Source organism: Dromiciops gliroides, chromosome 3 (assembly GCF_019393635.1).
Source record: "Dromiciops gliroides isolate mDroGli1 chromosome 3, mDroGli1.pri, whole genome shotgun sequence".
In the NCBI taxonomy this organism is placed as follows: domain Eukaryota; kingdom Metazoa; phylum Chordata; class Mammalia; order Microbiotheria; family Microbiotheriidae; genus Dromiciops; species Dromiciops gliroides.
Genome location: NC_057863.1, coordinates 444718099 through 444736239, shown reverse-complemented (window position 1 = coordinate 444736239; position 18141 = coordinate 444718099). Strand labels below are relative to the sequence as shown.

Below are 18141 nucleotides of genomic sequence, written 5' to 3'. Positions count from 1 at the left end.
ATACGACAAATAGAGTAAGCAGAGGCATGCTGATGGGCAGGTATGGACCTTATTTAGTAATGGGTAGTCTGGCATGGCAGGAGTTTAAGCAGGGCAAGTAGTTGAACTGAAAAGGTACTTTGTAGCCAACTCACAAAGAACCTTGAATGCTAGGCTAAGCAATTTGGAATTTATTTCTCAAGCACTGGGAAGCCCTTTGAAGTTTTTGAGTACTAGAGTAATGTGATCAAGGTTATGTATTTAGGAAGATTAATCTTAGATTGGAGGATAGAATGAAGGGCACTATAGACTAGAAGTAAGGAGGATGAGTTGTTCAGGTGGCCATCATAATTATCCATGTAAAAACTAAGGAGGATTTGAACTAGGATGGTGGCTGTGGCATCAGAAAAGAGGGAATAAGTGTGAGTGATCTTGTGGAGGCAGGAAACTGAGGCCCAGAGGAATTAGGTGAATCTCTTTAAGATCACTAGCAAGTTAGTAGTAAAGCTGTGACTAAGAATGTATCTATTGTGACTCCTGATATAGGGCTTTTAAAATTATATGTTTAAAACCAGGCTCAACATCTTAAATATTCATCATGCTACATTTTGTATTTGTGATGACAAGACTATGAAATAGAATTTTTTTTCCCTTTTAAGACATAAGTGCTAAAATTATGATCTTAGGAGTTAGGAGAGAAATAGAGAGTTAATATTTTAAATGGAGTCAAGATAAATTTAAGATTAGTAATATAATTTTAAAAATTCATCTTAAAGTCATCTTTGTAGTTACGGTTGATACTTATAAAACATTTATGACCTAACAACTAATTTGATTGTCATTCATTTAGCTTGATTTAAGGTTTGTTTTCCTAAGGGATAAAGGATAGTATATGAAAGACTTTCTTATATGATACAAAGTTTGTTATGTTCAAATGACTCTTTAACACATAAAACATTACTAAAATTAATAATCTAAGAAAATATTCCATCTATTAAATTAAAAATTTCTAACAATTAAATAATAACTTTCATCTTTAGGAATTACTATGTTAACATGTACTTTTTTTTAAATGATAATAGCTGAAGTCTGGGATAGAGAATTTGACCCAGTCATGGTAATCCTTCGGACAGTTTACCGTAGAGATGTGCAGTCTGCAATGGACAGATATACCGCATTGTAAGTTAATCATATTAAGTAATATATTAATTGGATATTATAGATTGTATACATCTGTGTATACATTTTAATTTCAGATCGTCTTATGAATTAGATATACTCTATATTAAAAGGGCATTTTTAATTTGTGGGGAGGAAAAATTTTAGGTTTTATAAACTGGCAGAAATTGGATTTTAGACTCAGGCTCATAAGCCAACATTTTCATTTTTATTTTAAAAAATGAGTTTTTAATAGCATTAATTGAACAAAAATTACAAAAATTTGTATTATATAATGGAAGAAGTCAGAAGATAAATTTTGTGCTATTCTACTTCAGAGCCAGCAGAGGAGGCACTAGTTAAGATAATCAATTCTTAGAACTTTGCTGTCATCATCAATGATGATCATCAGCATTGCACAGGCAAGGGATATTTTTACTTGTAGCTCTTGCCATTTGTACAAAAGGAAAAAAAAATACCATCTGACAAATGAGAACAGAGGTATAGAAGTTAAAATAAAATAAATTTTATTTGTAAGCGTTTAACAAAGCCTAGAATATTGGAGACTGAAAAAAATCAAACTATAAATGATGTCCTTTTAAATGGAGTATTTGTTTTATTATCATAGCTTTATGCATTTTGTAATAAATATTGACATTTATTGTACTAATACTTAATTTTATAGTGTTGTACAACTAGAATAATAAAACATTTCATAGCTTAATTTGTGCTTTTCTTTATGTGAGGGAAATTCTCAGTTTTGTTAGGAGGGGAAAGGACCCACAATTAAAATAGATCAATTTTAGTTTTGAGTAAATATCTGGATCATAGTCACATAAAATCGAGTATAGTGAGGTATTCTTGACAATTAATAAGAAATTGTAGTCATAGGTGGAGATTATCTATCAAGGCTCACAGACTGAGTAATTTGAGGAAATTTTATAAGTTGGAACTGTAGTTTATTTCCATGAGGAAGTTAAGTGGATGTAAAAATGAAAGCCAAAAGTTAAGTGAAATAAATGTATAGTTATTTGCCTTAATCAGAATCTGATTGTTTCTTTTTGTTTTTCACTTTAAACATTTATCATTTAGGAATAATCTGTACACTAAAGCTTCAAATTAATGTCTAATTTAATGTAATTTGGAATTTGTAGTCATCTTCAACAGGGAGTTTATCATCGTACTGTTAGAAAGGATTCATTATACAATTTAAACAAGATTCAAATACCGGATTTAAGCAGCTTAAAGGAACAAGGCCATGTTGCTTTCCCCCAAATTAGTAAAATTCTTTTTTTTTGAGAATACCCATTCTGTTTTCTTTGCTTAGACCAATATTGACACATTTTTCTTATGTATATAAAATATCTTGAAATTTCAGATATTTGATAGGCTTATGTCCCACCCTCCCTTTGTGCTCTTTTCCTCCCTATATCAGTCCTCTCATTCTTTTTTTTAAAAAATGTTCCTGAACACTTTTGTTTTGAAGTTATTCAATAAATTTTTGGAAATTACTGCAATACACCTTGATAGTAATTTGAAAATTTGTTATTAAAAGAAATATGTGCTAGTTGGATTAATGTACTCTACAGAGATAAAACTTTCCAGTAGGATAGGTTTAGAAGTTTGATGTGACAGGATATTTTTTTAGCTATTAAAATTTTGTGACTTTGAAAACTGAACATTATACAGTTGTTTTTTTTTTTTTTTTGTGGAATGGTGAAAACTATAGTAAATGTCCATCTGTAAGATTAAAATTTACTCTTTGGAATGGCATTTCTTACTTAAAAAAGAGCATCTAACTCTAAATCCCTTCCTCCCCGCCCCCCCCTTGCAATTTCTCTAATTGGATGTCAAGAGTTTTAGCTGAAAGTTTGATTGAAAAAAGTAATTATTGGGGGCAGCTAGATGGTGCAGTGGATAGAGCACAGGCCCTGGATTCAGGAGGACCTGAGTTCAAATCCAGCCTCAGACACTTAACACTTACTAGCTGTATGACTCTGGGCAAGTCACTTAACCCCAATTGCCTCACCAAAAAAAAAAAGAAAAAAAAAGAAAAGAAAAAAGTAATTATTGATGATGAGTCCATAGTATAGTTTAAGTATATTAAAGAACATCATTGGTTGTCTTAAAAAAATCAAGAGGTTTCTTAACCAGGTATGGGAGCCTTTTAAGTTGTGGGGAAATCTTGATTATGGTACACAATTCTTTTTAAAATGTTGAAAAATGTATTAGATAAACTGAATTTTCTAAAACTTTAAAAACTGTTTTTTTTAAATTTTTTTTTATTTTGAGAAGGCCAAACTTTGTGATTCTGTTGATATGGAAATAAATGTTTGTGTTTGTTTCTTAGAGATCATCTAGGCCAGCTCCCTTATTTTACCAAAGAATAATGGAGACTCTTCCGAGGTTAAGTTGTTGAAGGTTATGCAGCTAGTTATTGGCAGAGTGGAACTAGAACCCAGGTTTTTGTACTGAAAGTCCAGTGTCCTTTCCAGTTTACCATGCTACCTCATTCTTGAGAAATTGGCAAGATTTTTTAGGTAATGAGCTAGTGTTTTATTATAAGAAATAGTTAGAATTATTACATATTTCTGTCAGCTTTTAAAAGTTTTTTACAAATCACACAAAATCTGCTTTAGATTTTAATATACTTACTGTTAAACTTAATAAGAATTGCTTTCCAATTGTAATTTCTGATGTTTCCACTGCCTCTTGATGTGAAGGTTGGTAGCTATACTGTTTGAAAACATGATATATGTATTTGCATGTATTAGAACTTTTTGAGTTTCAAATATTCAGTGATTAAGTGTTAACTTTGAATTTTGTTAAATCGTGCCGTGTTCATCTTTTCATTTACATTATTTCATTAGTTCTTTTTAAATGAGAGGTCAGAATGATGTCTAGTATACTATACTGGACAAATATCTTTATTTTTAGGGCATTTTGCTAAGTGGGGTGCTATTGATCTAGAGGATATTAAAAAACAACAACCTGGAAGCATTCCCTCCACCCCCTTAGTTTTTACTTTAAAGCTATTAGGTTTATAAATATTTGTGATAGAGCTACTTCACAAAGTCTTATTTGCATAATTCTTTGTGGCCTGGAGATGACTCTGGGTTCCCAAAGGTAATGACAGTGAAGCACAAGCTCTGGAAGGTTCTACTGTGCTGGAAAGGCTTTCTGGTGCCCTGACGACAGACTATGTCTGTTCTCTCTGAGGACAGTGCAGAAGTAAATTCTACAAAGAGCTTGGTAAGAACATCGATATTAAATTATCATACATTCTGATACTCAGTGACTTTAATACATAGAGCTGGATGTTGAAGAATATTAGGAAATATGGTTTAAGAATCAGAAATGAAAACAGTTGACATATCTTACTGATAGAAAATAAATTGGTTGTGAGTAAAGATTGTTTTGTTTCATTCTTAGCTACTAGCATAGTACCTGGCATCTAGTAGGGGCTAAATAAATGCTTATTGATTGATTGATGTCAGTATTTTCTTTGAGAAAACATTCAGGAGGTGCTGGACAAAACAAGGTCCAGGTAACACCACAATAATGAAAATGATTGTATTTTTTTTTTTTAATGTATAAGGCACTTCACTCCTTCTGCCACATGCAAAGATAGCTCCCAACCCCTGTCCACACAAGCCCCACAATTTCAGATTTTTCTCCCTTCCCTCCCCTCCCTCCCCCCTCCCCTAGACAGCAGGTAATCTGATATAGGTTATGTCTATATATCTCTATACATATACATATGGATATAGATATACACACACACACATATATATATATATATATATACACATAATAACATTAATCCTATTTCTGCATTAATCCTGTTACAAGAGAAAAAATCAGAGCAGTGATGCAAAACCTCAAAATAGAAAAAAAAAACACAACAGCACCCAAAACAAAAGAAATAATATTGTTCAATCAGCATCTATACTCCACAGTTCTTTCTTTCTTTTTTTTTCTTGGATTTGGAGATCCTCTTCTATCATGAGTTCCCTGGAACTCTTCTGTACCATTGCATTGGTGAGAAGAATATAGTCCATCACAGTAGGTCAACACTCAATGTTGATGATACTGTGTACAATGTTCTTCTGGTTCTGCTCATCTCACTCATCATCAGCTCACGTAAGACCCTCCAGGTTTCTCTCAACTCTTCCTGCTCATCATTTCTTACAGCACAATAGTATTCCATTGTATTCATATACCACAACTTGTCCAGCCATTCCCCAATTGATGGGCGCCCCCTCAACTTCCAATTCTTTGCCACCACGTAAAGAGCAGCTATAAATATTTTTGTACATGTGGGTCCCTTTCCCCCTTCCATGATTTCTTTGGGCAAAAGACGTAAAAGTGGAATTGCTGGGTCAAAGGGTATGCACAGCTTTATCGCCCTTTGGGCATAATTCCAAATTGCTCTCCAGAATGGTTGGATCAGCTCACAGCTCCACCAACAATGCATTAGTGTTCCAATTTTCCCACAGCCTCTCCAACATTTATTATCTTCCTTTTTTGTCAGAAAATGATTGTATTTTAATGAATAGGAAATCACTTGTTAACTAGTCTCTATTCATTCCATATATATTTCTATATGTATTGTGTTATTTAAAATTCTAAATGTGGGTTCTAATCTTTCCCCCCAGTTTTTGGGGAAAACTGACTAAAAATCACTGATAAACAAGTTTTTTTTAATTTTAGCAGGGCAATGGGGGTTAAGTGACTTGCCCAGGGACACACAGCTAGTAAGTGTCTGAGACCGGATTTGAACTCAGTACTCCTGAATCCAGGGCCAGTGCTTTATCCACTGCGCCACCTCGCTGCCCCCAGTAAAATACTTTTAAAAAGAAATTAGTCTCCTTATATGATGGCACACATGGATTTCCCTGTATTAGAATGGTAGCAGTAGTGTATCCTTGCTCAGTACACTTCTAGAGGAAATGGCTAGGCTGGTCCTGCTGTTACTTTCTCGAAGTGCCAAGTGTTATATTATTTCTGAATCTCAGGGACAACTCAGGGTGGGGACTTCTAAGCTTTCACTGCTCCCAAAATGGCCTGATTCAGGGCAATGTCTGATTTTCTGCCCCCCTCATCTGAGTTTTGCAAGTTCCTGACCTGGGTTTGAGCCTCGGCATACTCTTGGAGTTTAAGTAGCCTGCTTCTATACTCAGTCTTTGTCTGGTATTTGGAAAACTCTACTCATTCAAGGTTCCTTTTTGGTATGAGATTTCTATCATGATTATTTTGCTGCAGGCTTCATATGGGGGCTTAGGCTGAAACGGAAATCTCACTGTGTTCCTGAAGTCTGACCCATATCACTGCTGCTTACTTCTGAACTTGCTCCTTGTTAACCTAGGATCCACAACCACTCCTCATCCTCAGTCCATCCTGAGTCTGTGACCTGAGTAGTAAGCTACTGAACTGTCAGTTGGTATCTGTTTCTGCACTTTACACAGATTTAGGTAGGCCCTGTCATACCAGAATCTCTGAGATTCTGGCAACTTACCTTACTGGTGCACAGCTTCTTCCTGAACTAGGCATCTGACTAGGTCACATGCCCCATGGCAGATCTTCTCTAGTGTTATTAAACCTCTGCCTAAGGGGCAATTAGGTGGCAGAGTGGATAAAGCACCGGCCCTGGATTCAGGAGGACCTGAGTTCAAATCTGGCCTCAGACATTTGACACTTACTAGATGTGTGACCCTGGGCAAGTCACTTAACCCCCATTGCCCTGCAAAACAAACAAAATAACAACAACAAAAAAACCCTCTGCCTATCTGTGCCAACTTGGGTTTGAAAAATGATAAGACAAAAGAAGATTCACAGTGCTTTTTTTCTTTTTCTGATTTTCTGATCAGGGGTTGATATAGTATATATTTTAGATTTATTCAGAAGATTTTGAGGGCAGTTGCTTACTATACTTCTTCCTGCTATTCTACCATCTTGGCTCCACTGCAATGGCCTTCCATTTGGTTTTCCTGAATCAATTCTCTCCCTCCTCCAGTCCATTCATCATATAGCTGCCACTGTGATTTTCCCAAAGTGTCAGTCTATTCCAATCTAGGATCAAATGTAATTTCCTCTTTTTGGCAGTTAATGCTTTTTAAAACTGTGCCTTTCTAAAGTTTTTTCACAAATTCCTTTCTTACCCATCTTAGTCCACTCATGCTGGCATAGCTGCTGTTCCTTACAAATGATGCTCCCTGTTCTGCTTTTTTTGTTGTTGTTTGTTTTGTTTTATTTTTGTTTTTGCAGGGCAATGAGGGTTAAGTGACTAGTCACATAGGGTCACATAGCTAGTAAGTGTCAAATGTCTGAGTTAAGTGTCTTAGGCTGGATTTGAACTCAGGTCCTCCTGAATCCAAGGCCAGTGCTTTATCCACTGCGCCACCTAGCTGTCCCCCCTGTTCTGCTTTTGTGCCCTTGCTCTAGCTGCCTTCCAGTGCTTGGGATGCTCTCCTTCACCTCTACCTCCACCTGTTAGGGTCGCTTGCTCTCTCTCTCTCTCTCTCTCCTTCCCTCCCTCCCTCCCTCCCTCCCTCTCTTCAAGGAGTAGCTCAAGCACCATCTAGAATAGAAATTTCTTGAGAAGTAAGGATTATTTAATTCTTGATCTTTAAAAAATGTTTCTTGATAGATTAATTGATTTCAAAAGGCTTCTTTTAGATGGTGGCACATTAGCAGAGTCTTGAAGGTAGCCAGGGGTTTTAAGAGGCACAAATGGGAAGGAAATTTGTTTTAGGCATGATGGAAAGTCATTGCTTTTCTTTTTCTTTTCTTTTTTTTTTTTTGAGAGGCAGTGGGGGTTAAGTGACTTGCCTAGGGTCACATAGCTAGTAAGTGTTAAGTGTCTGAGGCCGGCTTTGAACTCAGGTCCTCCTGAATCCAGGGCTGGTGCTTTATCCACTGTGTTACCTAGCTGCCCCTGGAAAATCATTGTTTTTTTTTTTTAATTAATGAAGTATTTTATTTTTTTCCGTTACATGTAAAGATAGTTCTCAACTTTTGTTTATACAAGCTTTACAATTTCAGATTTTTCTCCCTCCCTCCCCTCCCTCCCCTCTCCCCTAGACAGCAGGTAATCTGATATAGGTTATATATATATATATACACACATAACATTAATCCTATTTCTGCATTAGTCATGTTATAAGAGAAAAAATCAGGGCAATGATGAAAAACCTCAAAATAGAAAAAAACAACAGCATCAAACACAAAAGAAATAGTATGGTTCATTCAGCATCTATATTCCGCAGTTCTTTTTTTTTTTTTCTCTTGGATTTGGAGATCCTCTTCCATCACGAGTTCCCTGGAACTCTTCTGTGCCATTGCATTGGTGAGAAGAATATAGTCCATCACAGTAGATCAACACTCAATGTTGATGATACTGTGTACAATATTCTTCTGGTTCTGTTCATCTCACTCATCATCAGCCCACGCAAGACCCTACAGGTTTCTCTGAACTCCTCCTGCTCATCATTTCTTACAGCACAATAGTATTCCATTGTATTCATATACCACAACTTGTCCAGCCATTCCCCAATTGATGGGCACCCCCTCAACTTCCAATTCCTTGCCACCACATAAAGAGCAGCTATAAATATTTTTATACATGTGGCTCCCTTTTCCCTTTCCATGATTTCTTTGGGAAAAAGACCCAAAAGTGGTATTGCTGGGTCAAAGGGTATGCACAGCTTTATCGCCCTTTGGGCATAATTCCAAATTGCTCTCCAGAATGGTTGGATCAGTTCACAGCTCCACCAACAATGGATTGGTGTCCTGGAAAGTCATTGTAAAGGTATGGAGAGAGCAAGTCCTTGAAATGAAAGTAGGATACTGGATGACAAAGAAGATAGTGAACTAGGTTTAAATTCAGGAATCAGAAGGAATGTTGGTTGAAAAGTTTGAAGGTGTGGGGAACTTGTGGACAATTGAGTAGGTGTTTAAAAGGAAACAGTTTAATATACTAGGTGATGGGGTGAACTTGGTTGAGTAAAGCCCTAAACCTACTCTTCCTTCAAACTTTTCCTATTTCTGTTTAGGGTACTGCATTTCTTTTAGTCACCTGGCTTTTCAACTTCATTTTTGACTCTCCTTGCCTCACTACCTATATCCATTCATTTGCCAGATATTGTTGATATCTGTTCAACATCTCTTGTGTCTGTCCCATTTTCTATTCTGCTGACCCTTTTAGAAGTGAGAGGGGCTGAATGGGATTGACAAGCCATTACAAGAGGAAGTAGTTTACTGTCACTTGTTCCTTGAACAGAACTAAACTTACATTAGTGGAGCTATGAATTATTGGTTTAGCTATTTTGTAAAGTAATTTGGGACTACATCCAAAAAGTCACCAAACTGTGTGTATTGTTTGATCCAGTGATAGCACAACTTAGACCTATAGCCCAAGAGATTTAAAGAAGAAGAAAATGATTAATATCTACAGAAATATTCATGGCAGGTCTTTTTGTGGTGGCAAACAATGGGAAAGTAAGGGATGCTCATCAATTGGGGAATAACTAATCAAATTATAATACATAAATGTAGTGGAATACTATTGTGTTATAAGAAATGATGAAAGGGATAGACTCAAAGAAATCTAGGAATAATATCAACTAATGCATAGCGAAGAGAGTACATCCTGTAGAACAATTTATACAATAATAACATTGTAAAGAAAACAATTTTGAAAGACTTAAGAAGAACTCTATTCAGCATAGTGATGAGTCATGATACCAGAGAACTCATGGTGAAATATGCAACTCCTGACTGAGAAGTGATGGATTCAGGGTACAGAATTAGACATATTTTTGAGATATGGCCTATGTGACAATTTGTTTTGCTTGTCTATATTTGTTATAAGGGGTTTCTTTTCCTTTCCTTTTTTTTTTTTTTTTACTGGGGAGAAGTTGTAGGAGAGAGAGAAAATAAATGTTAATTGAAAAAAATTAAAAAGAAATTAAACTGATAGAGCATTTGCAGAGCTGATTCTTATATTTAGAACCTTGGGAATAAAGAATGTATACTTACATGTATTTAGTTTCTTCAAGGTTTGCTGGGGCTTTTTGTTTGATTGTAGGAATAGAACCTTAGGTGTCTCTGTTCCAGGCTCCCAGCATCTGGTTGGGAAAGGAATTTGGGGTTGGTTGTAGATGGCTGGCATACCTTTTTTATCATCTTGTTACTATCAGGATAGTTTCATATTTCAAAGCTTTCTGGGAGGTCTGGGTTCCAATTTCCCTTCTGACATTTATTTTTTTGGTATGTACCTTAAATATACCATATAGTCAATAGGCAATTAAATAATGTTTACTAAATTGAATTCTTAATTGGTGATTTTTAATTGTCTTTGTATGATAATTGCAGAGAATGTTAAAAATTGGCTGGTTAATAGGATCTCGGAGGTCAAAAGGCCTTTAGAGCTCATATCGTCCAGTCCTCTTTATTTTACAGTTGAGATACTAATGATCATATTTAGTAAGAATTCTTTATACTGTAGTATAGTGTATGAAAACTTCAGGTACTTGATTAATGTCTCACTAGTGAAAAGTTATAATTTGAACCCTAATCTATTACTTATTTTTAATAAAGTATCTTCACAATTTTTGACCAGCAGTATTATATCTGTTGATTTATATTGAATTCTATTGGAATGAAAGCAAAAAATAGCGACACTATCTGTGTGTGTGTATATATATATATATATACACACACACACACACAAACTTACACACACATATAACTTGGTTTTTGTAAATGATATTAGAAACAATATTTCACAACTTGGAGTTTATGAGTGATTTATGTGGGAACATTAAATGTATTTTTAAAATACATTTAAAAAAAAAGAGTATGTTATTATTGTAACAGATGGATAGTACCTTCTTCTTATTTCAACTGCCTGGCTAGTACTGCTTTACTTTTATTACCCCCATTCTCTTTGCTCTTTTTGTTGGACTCCTGCATTTCACTTTAATTAATGTAGATTACTCTGCTGTGTGTGATTGCTTTTCTCCCTCAATTGTGAGGGGTCTAATATTCAACATGGGGAAAGTGGATCTTGCATTTCATTTGGTGCAAGCTGACTAATTTTGATACTGATGTTTTAGACTCTGGTTTAAATGAAATTTTAATCTAATTTTTATTTTGTATTATTTCTACAGTTTAAAACAGAGTGGAAAATTCCCTGGAAACCCTTGGCCTCCCTATAAGAAAAGGACACCTCTGCACCCCAGTTACAAAGGTCTCATGCGACTTTTGCATTGTAAAACTTTACACATTGTCCTATTCACTCTTCTTTATAAGGTATAGTAATGATTTAAATAATAAGAATAAGATGAAAGTTTAATATTTTAAAAGTTGTGCTTTAAGATAGCATTTGCTTTGTGTTTAACACATAGTATTTAAAATCCCAAGTCTCTTTCTCCAAATGTTCTTTCTCTCTTTTTATCTATCTGTCTATCTGTCTGTCTGTCTATCTACCTATCTATATGCAAGTATAAAAGAACCAGAATATGTTATCTCTAATAGGTACTCTAAATTTATGCCTTTCCTGTTGTTAGTCAAGGACATTTATTCAAGTTCAGCTGTGAGTACAAGTATGGTATATTGTCTAATTAGAGTTGAGAAGTCAGGAACCTGGGTTCACATTCTGTCTCTGACATATTCTGGCTGTATATTTCCAGACTATTGACTTTTGGTACTCTAAACAACAGTATGATCCTCTAAGTTGAATTTCAGAAGAATGAAATAGATCACTTTCTTTGTGAATTTTGCCCATCTGTCTAAGGTTAGACCCCCTCCCTTTTTTTTGTGGGGCAGAGAGGATTAAGTGACTTGCCCAGGGTCACACAGCTAGTAAGTGTCAAATATCTCAGGCCAGATATGAGCTCAGGTCCTCCTGAATCCAGGGCCAATGCTTTATCTACTGTACCACCTAGCTGCCTCCCTATTCTCCCCTTTCTTAATGGTCTTCTTTCAGATTTGGGTTTGAATGGTAGCTAAATCATAGGACCAAAAATAGTTAGCTTTTGATAAACATCATCTTAGAGAATGTCCAAAGACTAATGAGTAAATTATAGTTTTTTCTTATTTAGAATCTCTCCTCAACTTGGGTTTTCCTACACAAACTTATTGAGCTGCACTTTTTTTTTTGGTATTGAAAAAGTATGTGACAGAATAAAGAAAAGACGTAGCCATGCTCTTAGGATGTTCATAATACAGTAAAGACAAAGCAGCAAAAAAATTAAATAGTTACATGAAATTGGTCCCTAAAAAGTGATCCACTGTCCCTCTTCTTCCTAATTAGAATCTTGATTTTAAAATTTATCTTAGAAATTTTATGAGATTTTTTTAATATGGAAGTTGCCATTCATTGCCTAAGATAATCAAAACTCTTTTCTATACCTGAATTTTTTACTCAATCTTATAAGAGATTACTCTTATAATGTGTATCATAGGAAAAATGAAAAAAAATTTTTTTTTTGCGGGGCAATGGGGGTTAAGTGACTTGCCCAGGGTCACACAGCTAGTAAGTGTCAAGTGTCTGAGGCTAGATTTGAACTCAGGTCCTCCTGAATCCAGGGCTGGTGCTTTCCAGCTGCCCCTGGAAAAATTAATTTTTAAGTTCCTCCATAATATTTCCATTTAACTCTTTTAAAATTTAATATTTAATTTAGTGGTCAGTTCTTTGAAACTACCTGAGCATTTAAAAAAAATCTTTTCGGGGGCAGCTAGGTGGCGCAGTGGATAAAGCACCAGCCCTGGATTCAGGAGGACCTGAGTTCAAATCCAGCCTCAGACACTTGACACTTACTAGCTGTGTGACTCTGGGCAAGTCACTTAACCCCCATTGCCCCACAAAAAAAAAAAAAATCTTTTCTTTTTTTGGCAGGGCAATGAGGGTTAAATGACTTGCCCAGGGGCAGCTAGGTGGCACAGTGGATAAAGAACCGGCCCTGGATTCAGAAGGACCTGACTTCAAATCTGGCCTCAGACACTTGACACTTATTAGCTGTATGACACTGGGCAAGTCACTTAACCCCCATTGCCCTGCCCACCCCCCCCAAAAAAAAAGACTTGCCCAGTGTCATACAGCTAATAAGTGTCAAGTGTCTGAGGCCAGATTTGAAGTCAGGTCCTTCTGAATCTAGGGCCGGTTCTTTATCCATTGTACCACCTAGCTGCCCCACCCTGAGCATTTTATTTTATAAAATTACTTAGGATAGAAATGTATACATCATTTTCTTTAACAAAAAATTAATGTGTGTGTATTTATATCCCTAGAAATCTTTGATATAGTCGTTATAGCATAAGAAATAAGTTATGTCAAATAATTATTACCATAAATGTCATTTTGTAGTCTTTTTCAAGTTATTAGATTTTAAACTTACTTCTTAATGAATATAGTATATATAGTATGAGGAGAATCATGTGGTTGGAAAGGGACCTTAAAACCATCCAGTCCAGCCTAGAGCTGAGCCAAACTCTCTCCTGCAACATACTGCATCAGTGGTGACATCGCTTTTTCTTGAAGATCTCTGGTGAGCAGAAATCTCCTGCCTAGAAAAAGCCCATTTTATTTTGGGATATCTTTAACTATTTGGGAAGTCCTAAATCTGCATTTCTTCCTATGGCTTCAGTTCTGTCTTCTGATGCCAACTAGAAAAAATCTAGTCCTATTTTTATGTGATAGACCCTTCAATATTTGAATATCATGATCACGTCTTTCTTGATCTTCTTTCCTCCAGGTTAAATATCCCAAGGCCTTTCAATCAGTCCTTACCAAGCCTTTGCCATTATTACTTCTCTCCTCTTGGATAATCGTTATCTTTTCAATGTTCTTTATATAATTGTGGTTCCCATAACTGGAAACAGTACCTGGGTTGTTGTCTGACCATGGCAGAGTATACTGGGACTTTGACCTTTTTAATCTTGGATGGTAGTTTTGGACATTGGTGAGGAATTCTTAGACATTAACGTTAATCTAACTGTTGATACTTATACTACTCAGTATTGTTGAGTTGATACACTGTAGCAGAAAATGAACTATGTCTATATTGATTTATGCTGTGAAAGAATCCAGAGCACATAAAATAGTTCTAGCTAAATGTGAAGTTGATTTGTAGGATCTCCAGAGACCTAAGAAAAGGAATTAGTGTTGTTTGATCATCAGTCCAAAAGCCAACAAGAAGCATAATTTTATGAGGTACCCTCTTATTTTACCTTGCAATGCTTACAAGTATATGCAGAAAGGGGCAGCTAGATGGTGCGCTGGATAGAGCACCGGTCCTGGAATCAGGAGTACCTGAGTTCAAATCCGGCCTAAGACATTTAACACTTACTAGCTGTGTGACCCTGGGCAAGTCACTTAACCTCAATTGCCTCACTTAAAAAAATAGCGACAAGAACAACAAAACCAAGTATATGCAGAAAGATAGCATGAAGATAATTTGCAGTTAATGATCCAATATTTGTTGCAGAATTTGAAGTTGAGAAATTATTTGAGAATTTGACAAGATCCTCCAAACTTAACTCTTTATATTCTTTGATGCTTCGTGACTTCAGTAAAGCTAGGAAGAGGAAGTATAGGGAAAACTTTGTTGAAAAATAGTTTAATCTCAAGCAACAAAATAGGCCTTGGAAAAGATTGTACATAATGAATATATCTGGAAAAGAGTTAGAAGGTGCTATATGTGGTTAGCAAAAATGTCATCATAAAAATGGAACTATCTTTATTTTAGCTAGGTATCAACATGTAGAACTCAGAGATTCCATCTGTTTTCTATCATATCATTGACTAATCAGAATGATGAGAAGACGTCTCTGATTACAAAAATAAAAACGCTGATTATCACCATTTTCTTTTCTTTTTTTCTCTGTTTAGAATTTTATTTTCCATGTTACATGTAAAAACAAATTTTGACATCAGTTTTTTAAAACTTTGTGTTCCAACTTCTCTTCCTCCCTCCCTCCCTCACCCCCCACCCCCAAGAACTCAAGCAATTCAATATAAGTTATATATAAGTAGTCATGGAAAACATCTCCACATTAGCTAGTTTGTGAGACTAAACAGATAAAAACAAAACTTCAGATTAAGGAATTGTCAAAAAACATATGCTTCAGTCTGTTTTCAGAAACCGTCAGTTCTTTCTCTCTAGATGGATTGCAATTTTCATAAGTCCTTCAGAGTTATATTGGATCATTGCATTGCTGAAAATAACTATGTGCTTTCCAGCAGATCATTTTACACTATTACTGTCATTTTGTATACAGTACATTTCACTCTGCTTCAGTTCATGTAGGTCTTTCCAGGTTTTTCTGATAGCATCCTGATCATCATAACTTTTATATAATATCTTAAACTTGACAAAGAATTTTCTTCACAGTAGCCCAGCAAAGTAGGTACCATATGTTTTGCCATTATAGTCAATCATCATAACTATTTCCCGACATCCTATTCACTTCTCATGATATTTACTCTAGTTTCTATCTTCTGTTACCGTATTACTCTTCAAAAGTGTTTTGCTTCTGACTGCCCCCTCTCCCACTCTGCCTTCCCTTCTTTCACCCTTCCCTCCTTATCCTCTTCCCCTCCTACTTTCCTGTAGGGTTAAATAGATTACTCCTTCCAATTGGGTGTGTATGTTATTCCCTCCTTGAGCCCACTCTGATGAGATTAAGGTATTTGAGCTAATTCTGTGTTCTAAATTTTTCTTTCTCCTTCCCTCCTCAACCCTCCCTATGAAATCAAGCAATTCAATATGTCATACATGTGCAGTTATGCAGAACATCTTCACCTTCCTTGAAAGTGTTTTGCTTTTTACTGCTCCCTCTCCTAATCTGCCCTACCTTCCTTCCCCTCTTCTCTCTGCCTCCTTATCTCCTTCTCTTCCCACTTTCCCTCAGGGCAAAATATATTACTATACCCACTTGAGTATGTATGTTATTCCCTCTTTGAGCCAATTCTGATGATAGTAAGGTTAACTCACTCCCCCACTACTTCCCCCTCTTCTCCTCCCCTCCATATGGTTTTTTCTTGTTTCCTTCATATGAGCTACCTCTCCCCAGTCCACCTTTCCCCTTCCCCCTCCCCCATGTATTCATTCTGCCCCTCAACCCTATTTTAAAGATGTCATCATGGGTTAGCTAGGTGGCACAGTGGACAAAGCACCAGCCCTGGACCCAGGAGACCCCAAGCCCAAATCTGGCCCCAGATATAAGCCACCCCATCCTGCCTGCCCCACAAAAAACAAGGATAAACAAAAATAAATGCTTTACAGATATCATCCCTTCATATTCAGTTAAGACCTGTGTCCTCTGTCTGTGTATTCCTTTCAGCTACCCTAATACTGAGAAAGTTCTTATGAGTTCAAAATATCATCTTCCCATGTAGGAATGTAAACAGTTTAATTTTTTAATATCCCTCATGATTTCTTTTTCCTGTTTACGTTTTTATGCTTCTTTAGGGTCTTGTATTTGAAAGTCAGATTTTCTATTCAGTTCAGTTATTTTCATCACAAATGCCTGAAAGACCTCTTTTTCATTGAAGTCCCATTTTTTCCTCTGAAAGTTTATACTCAGTTTTGCTGGGTACATGATTCTTGGCTGTAGTCCCATTTTTAGAGAATTTTAATGATGCAAAGCAGCTACAGAAGATGAATTTTCATTGGCTAAAAAAAATTAATTAAAAAGGAAACATAACAAATTAATTACAATAAGGAAGCAGAAAAAAAAGCTCAGAAACAGCTTAGCAAATATCTGATCATTTTGCAGTTAGTAGAACATAAAAGGCAACTGTAACACTTATTTCTTTAAAATTTAATTTGCAAAATATTACAGAGGAGGATAGTAGAAAATTATGAGCAATATAACATTATAAAATAGTAAGAAACAGTTAAGGTGAAGATCAGCCTACAGAGATCACCCCAAAATAATTTAATTTATGAAACAGGAAGTGGACACCAAATAGACAAAAAATAGAACATATCTGTTGTAGTTTCTAAATACTCTTTTCTTATTTGTGATCTTACTTACTAGGGCTACCACATTTTGTACTATTGTACTTCAATACCTGATATTAGGATGTGTCAGTAGTGCTTAATGTTTTTTCTTAGTATCAGGGATGTAATACTGGAAAGGACCTCTCAGAGCCCAACTGGTCCAACCCCTTCATTTGACAGATGAAGAATAGAGGCTCAAAACGGTGAAGTGACTTGTCCAAAGTCTCATCCATAGAAAATCAGAGGCAGGATCTGAACCTCAGTCATTTGATTCCAGAACCAGTGCTTTTCACATTGTATCATGCTTGCTTTTTAAGAATATGAAATCATGGGGCAGCTAGGTGGCGAAGTGGATAGAGCACCAGCTCTGGATTCAGGAGGACCTGAGTTCAATTCCGGCCTCAGACACTTGATACTTACTAGCTTTGTGACCCTGGGCAAGTCACTTAACCCTCATTGCCCCGCTGGGAAAAAAAAAAAAGAATATGAAATCAGGAAGAATTTCTAGGCCTGTCTAAATATATGTAAAAGAAACCTGTGTTCAGGACACAATTTTCTTTTCTTTTCTTTTTTTTTTTTTGGTGAGGCACTTGGGGTTAAGTGACTTGCCCAGGGTCACATAGCCAATAAGTCTCAAGGGTCTCAGGTCAGATTTGAACTCAGGTCCTTTTGAATCCAGGGCCGTTGCTCTATCCACTGCTCCACCTAGCTGCCCCCAGGACACAGTTTTCAAGGTACTCAGGGACTACTTTTTTAAACTGTCTGAAAATGGGGAAAATTCTAAAGAAATATAGATCACAGCTGACATTTTTACCAAATCCTTTCTTAAGCCCCCAGATAAAAGGTGATTTAGAAGACATCAGTAATTACTGATCCATGTTTGAAGGCAGACACTTATATAACACCTTTGTGAGAATGGTCTGGGAACACATTGATACAAAAATGAAAAGGTTATAGTTAAGCTTTTATTGATAGCTTTTTGTTTTTTTGTTTT

At 35.9% G+C, this 18141-nt stretch overlaps 1 protein-coding gene across 8 annotated transcripts in view; it reads left to right on the top strand.

The window, feature by feature from the left end:
• The window catches only part of UBR3 (ubiquitin protein ligase E3 component n-recognin 3), a 283992-nt gene that overhangs the window by 128573 nt on the left and 137278 nt on the right, over positions 1-18141 (top strand). For all 8 annotated transcript variants that reach the window (XM_043992858.1, XM_043992853.1, XM_043992859.1 and 5 more), the window contains 2 exons: positions 1062-1158; positions 11310-11451. In XM_043992858.1, the coding sequence (XP_043848793.1) occupies positions 1062-1158; positions 11310-11451 (239 nt within the window). The remainder of the gene's footprint in view (positions 1-1061; positions 1159-11309; positions 11452-18141) is intronic.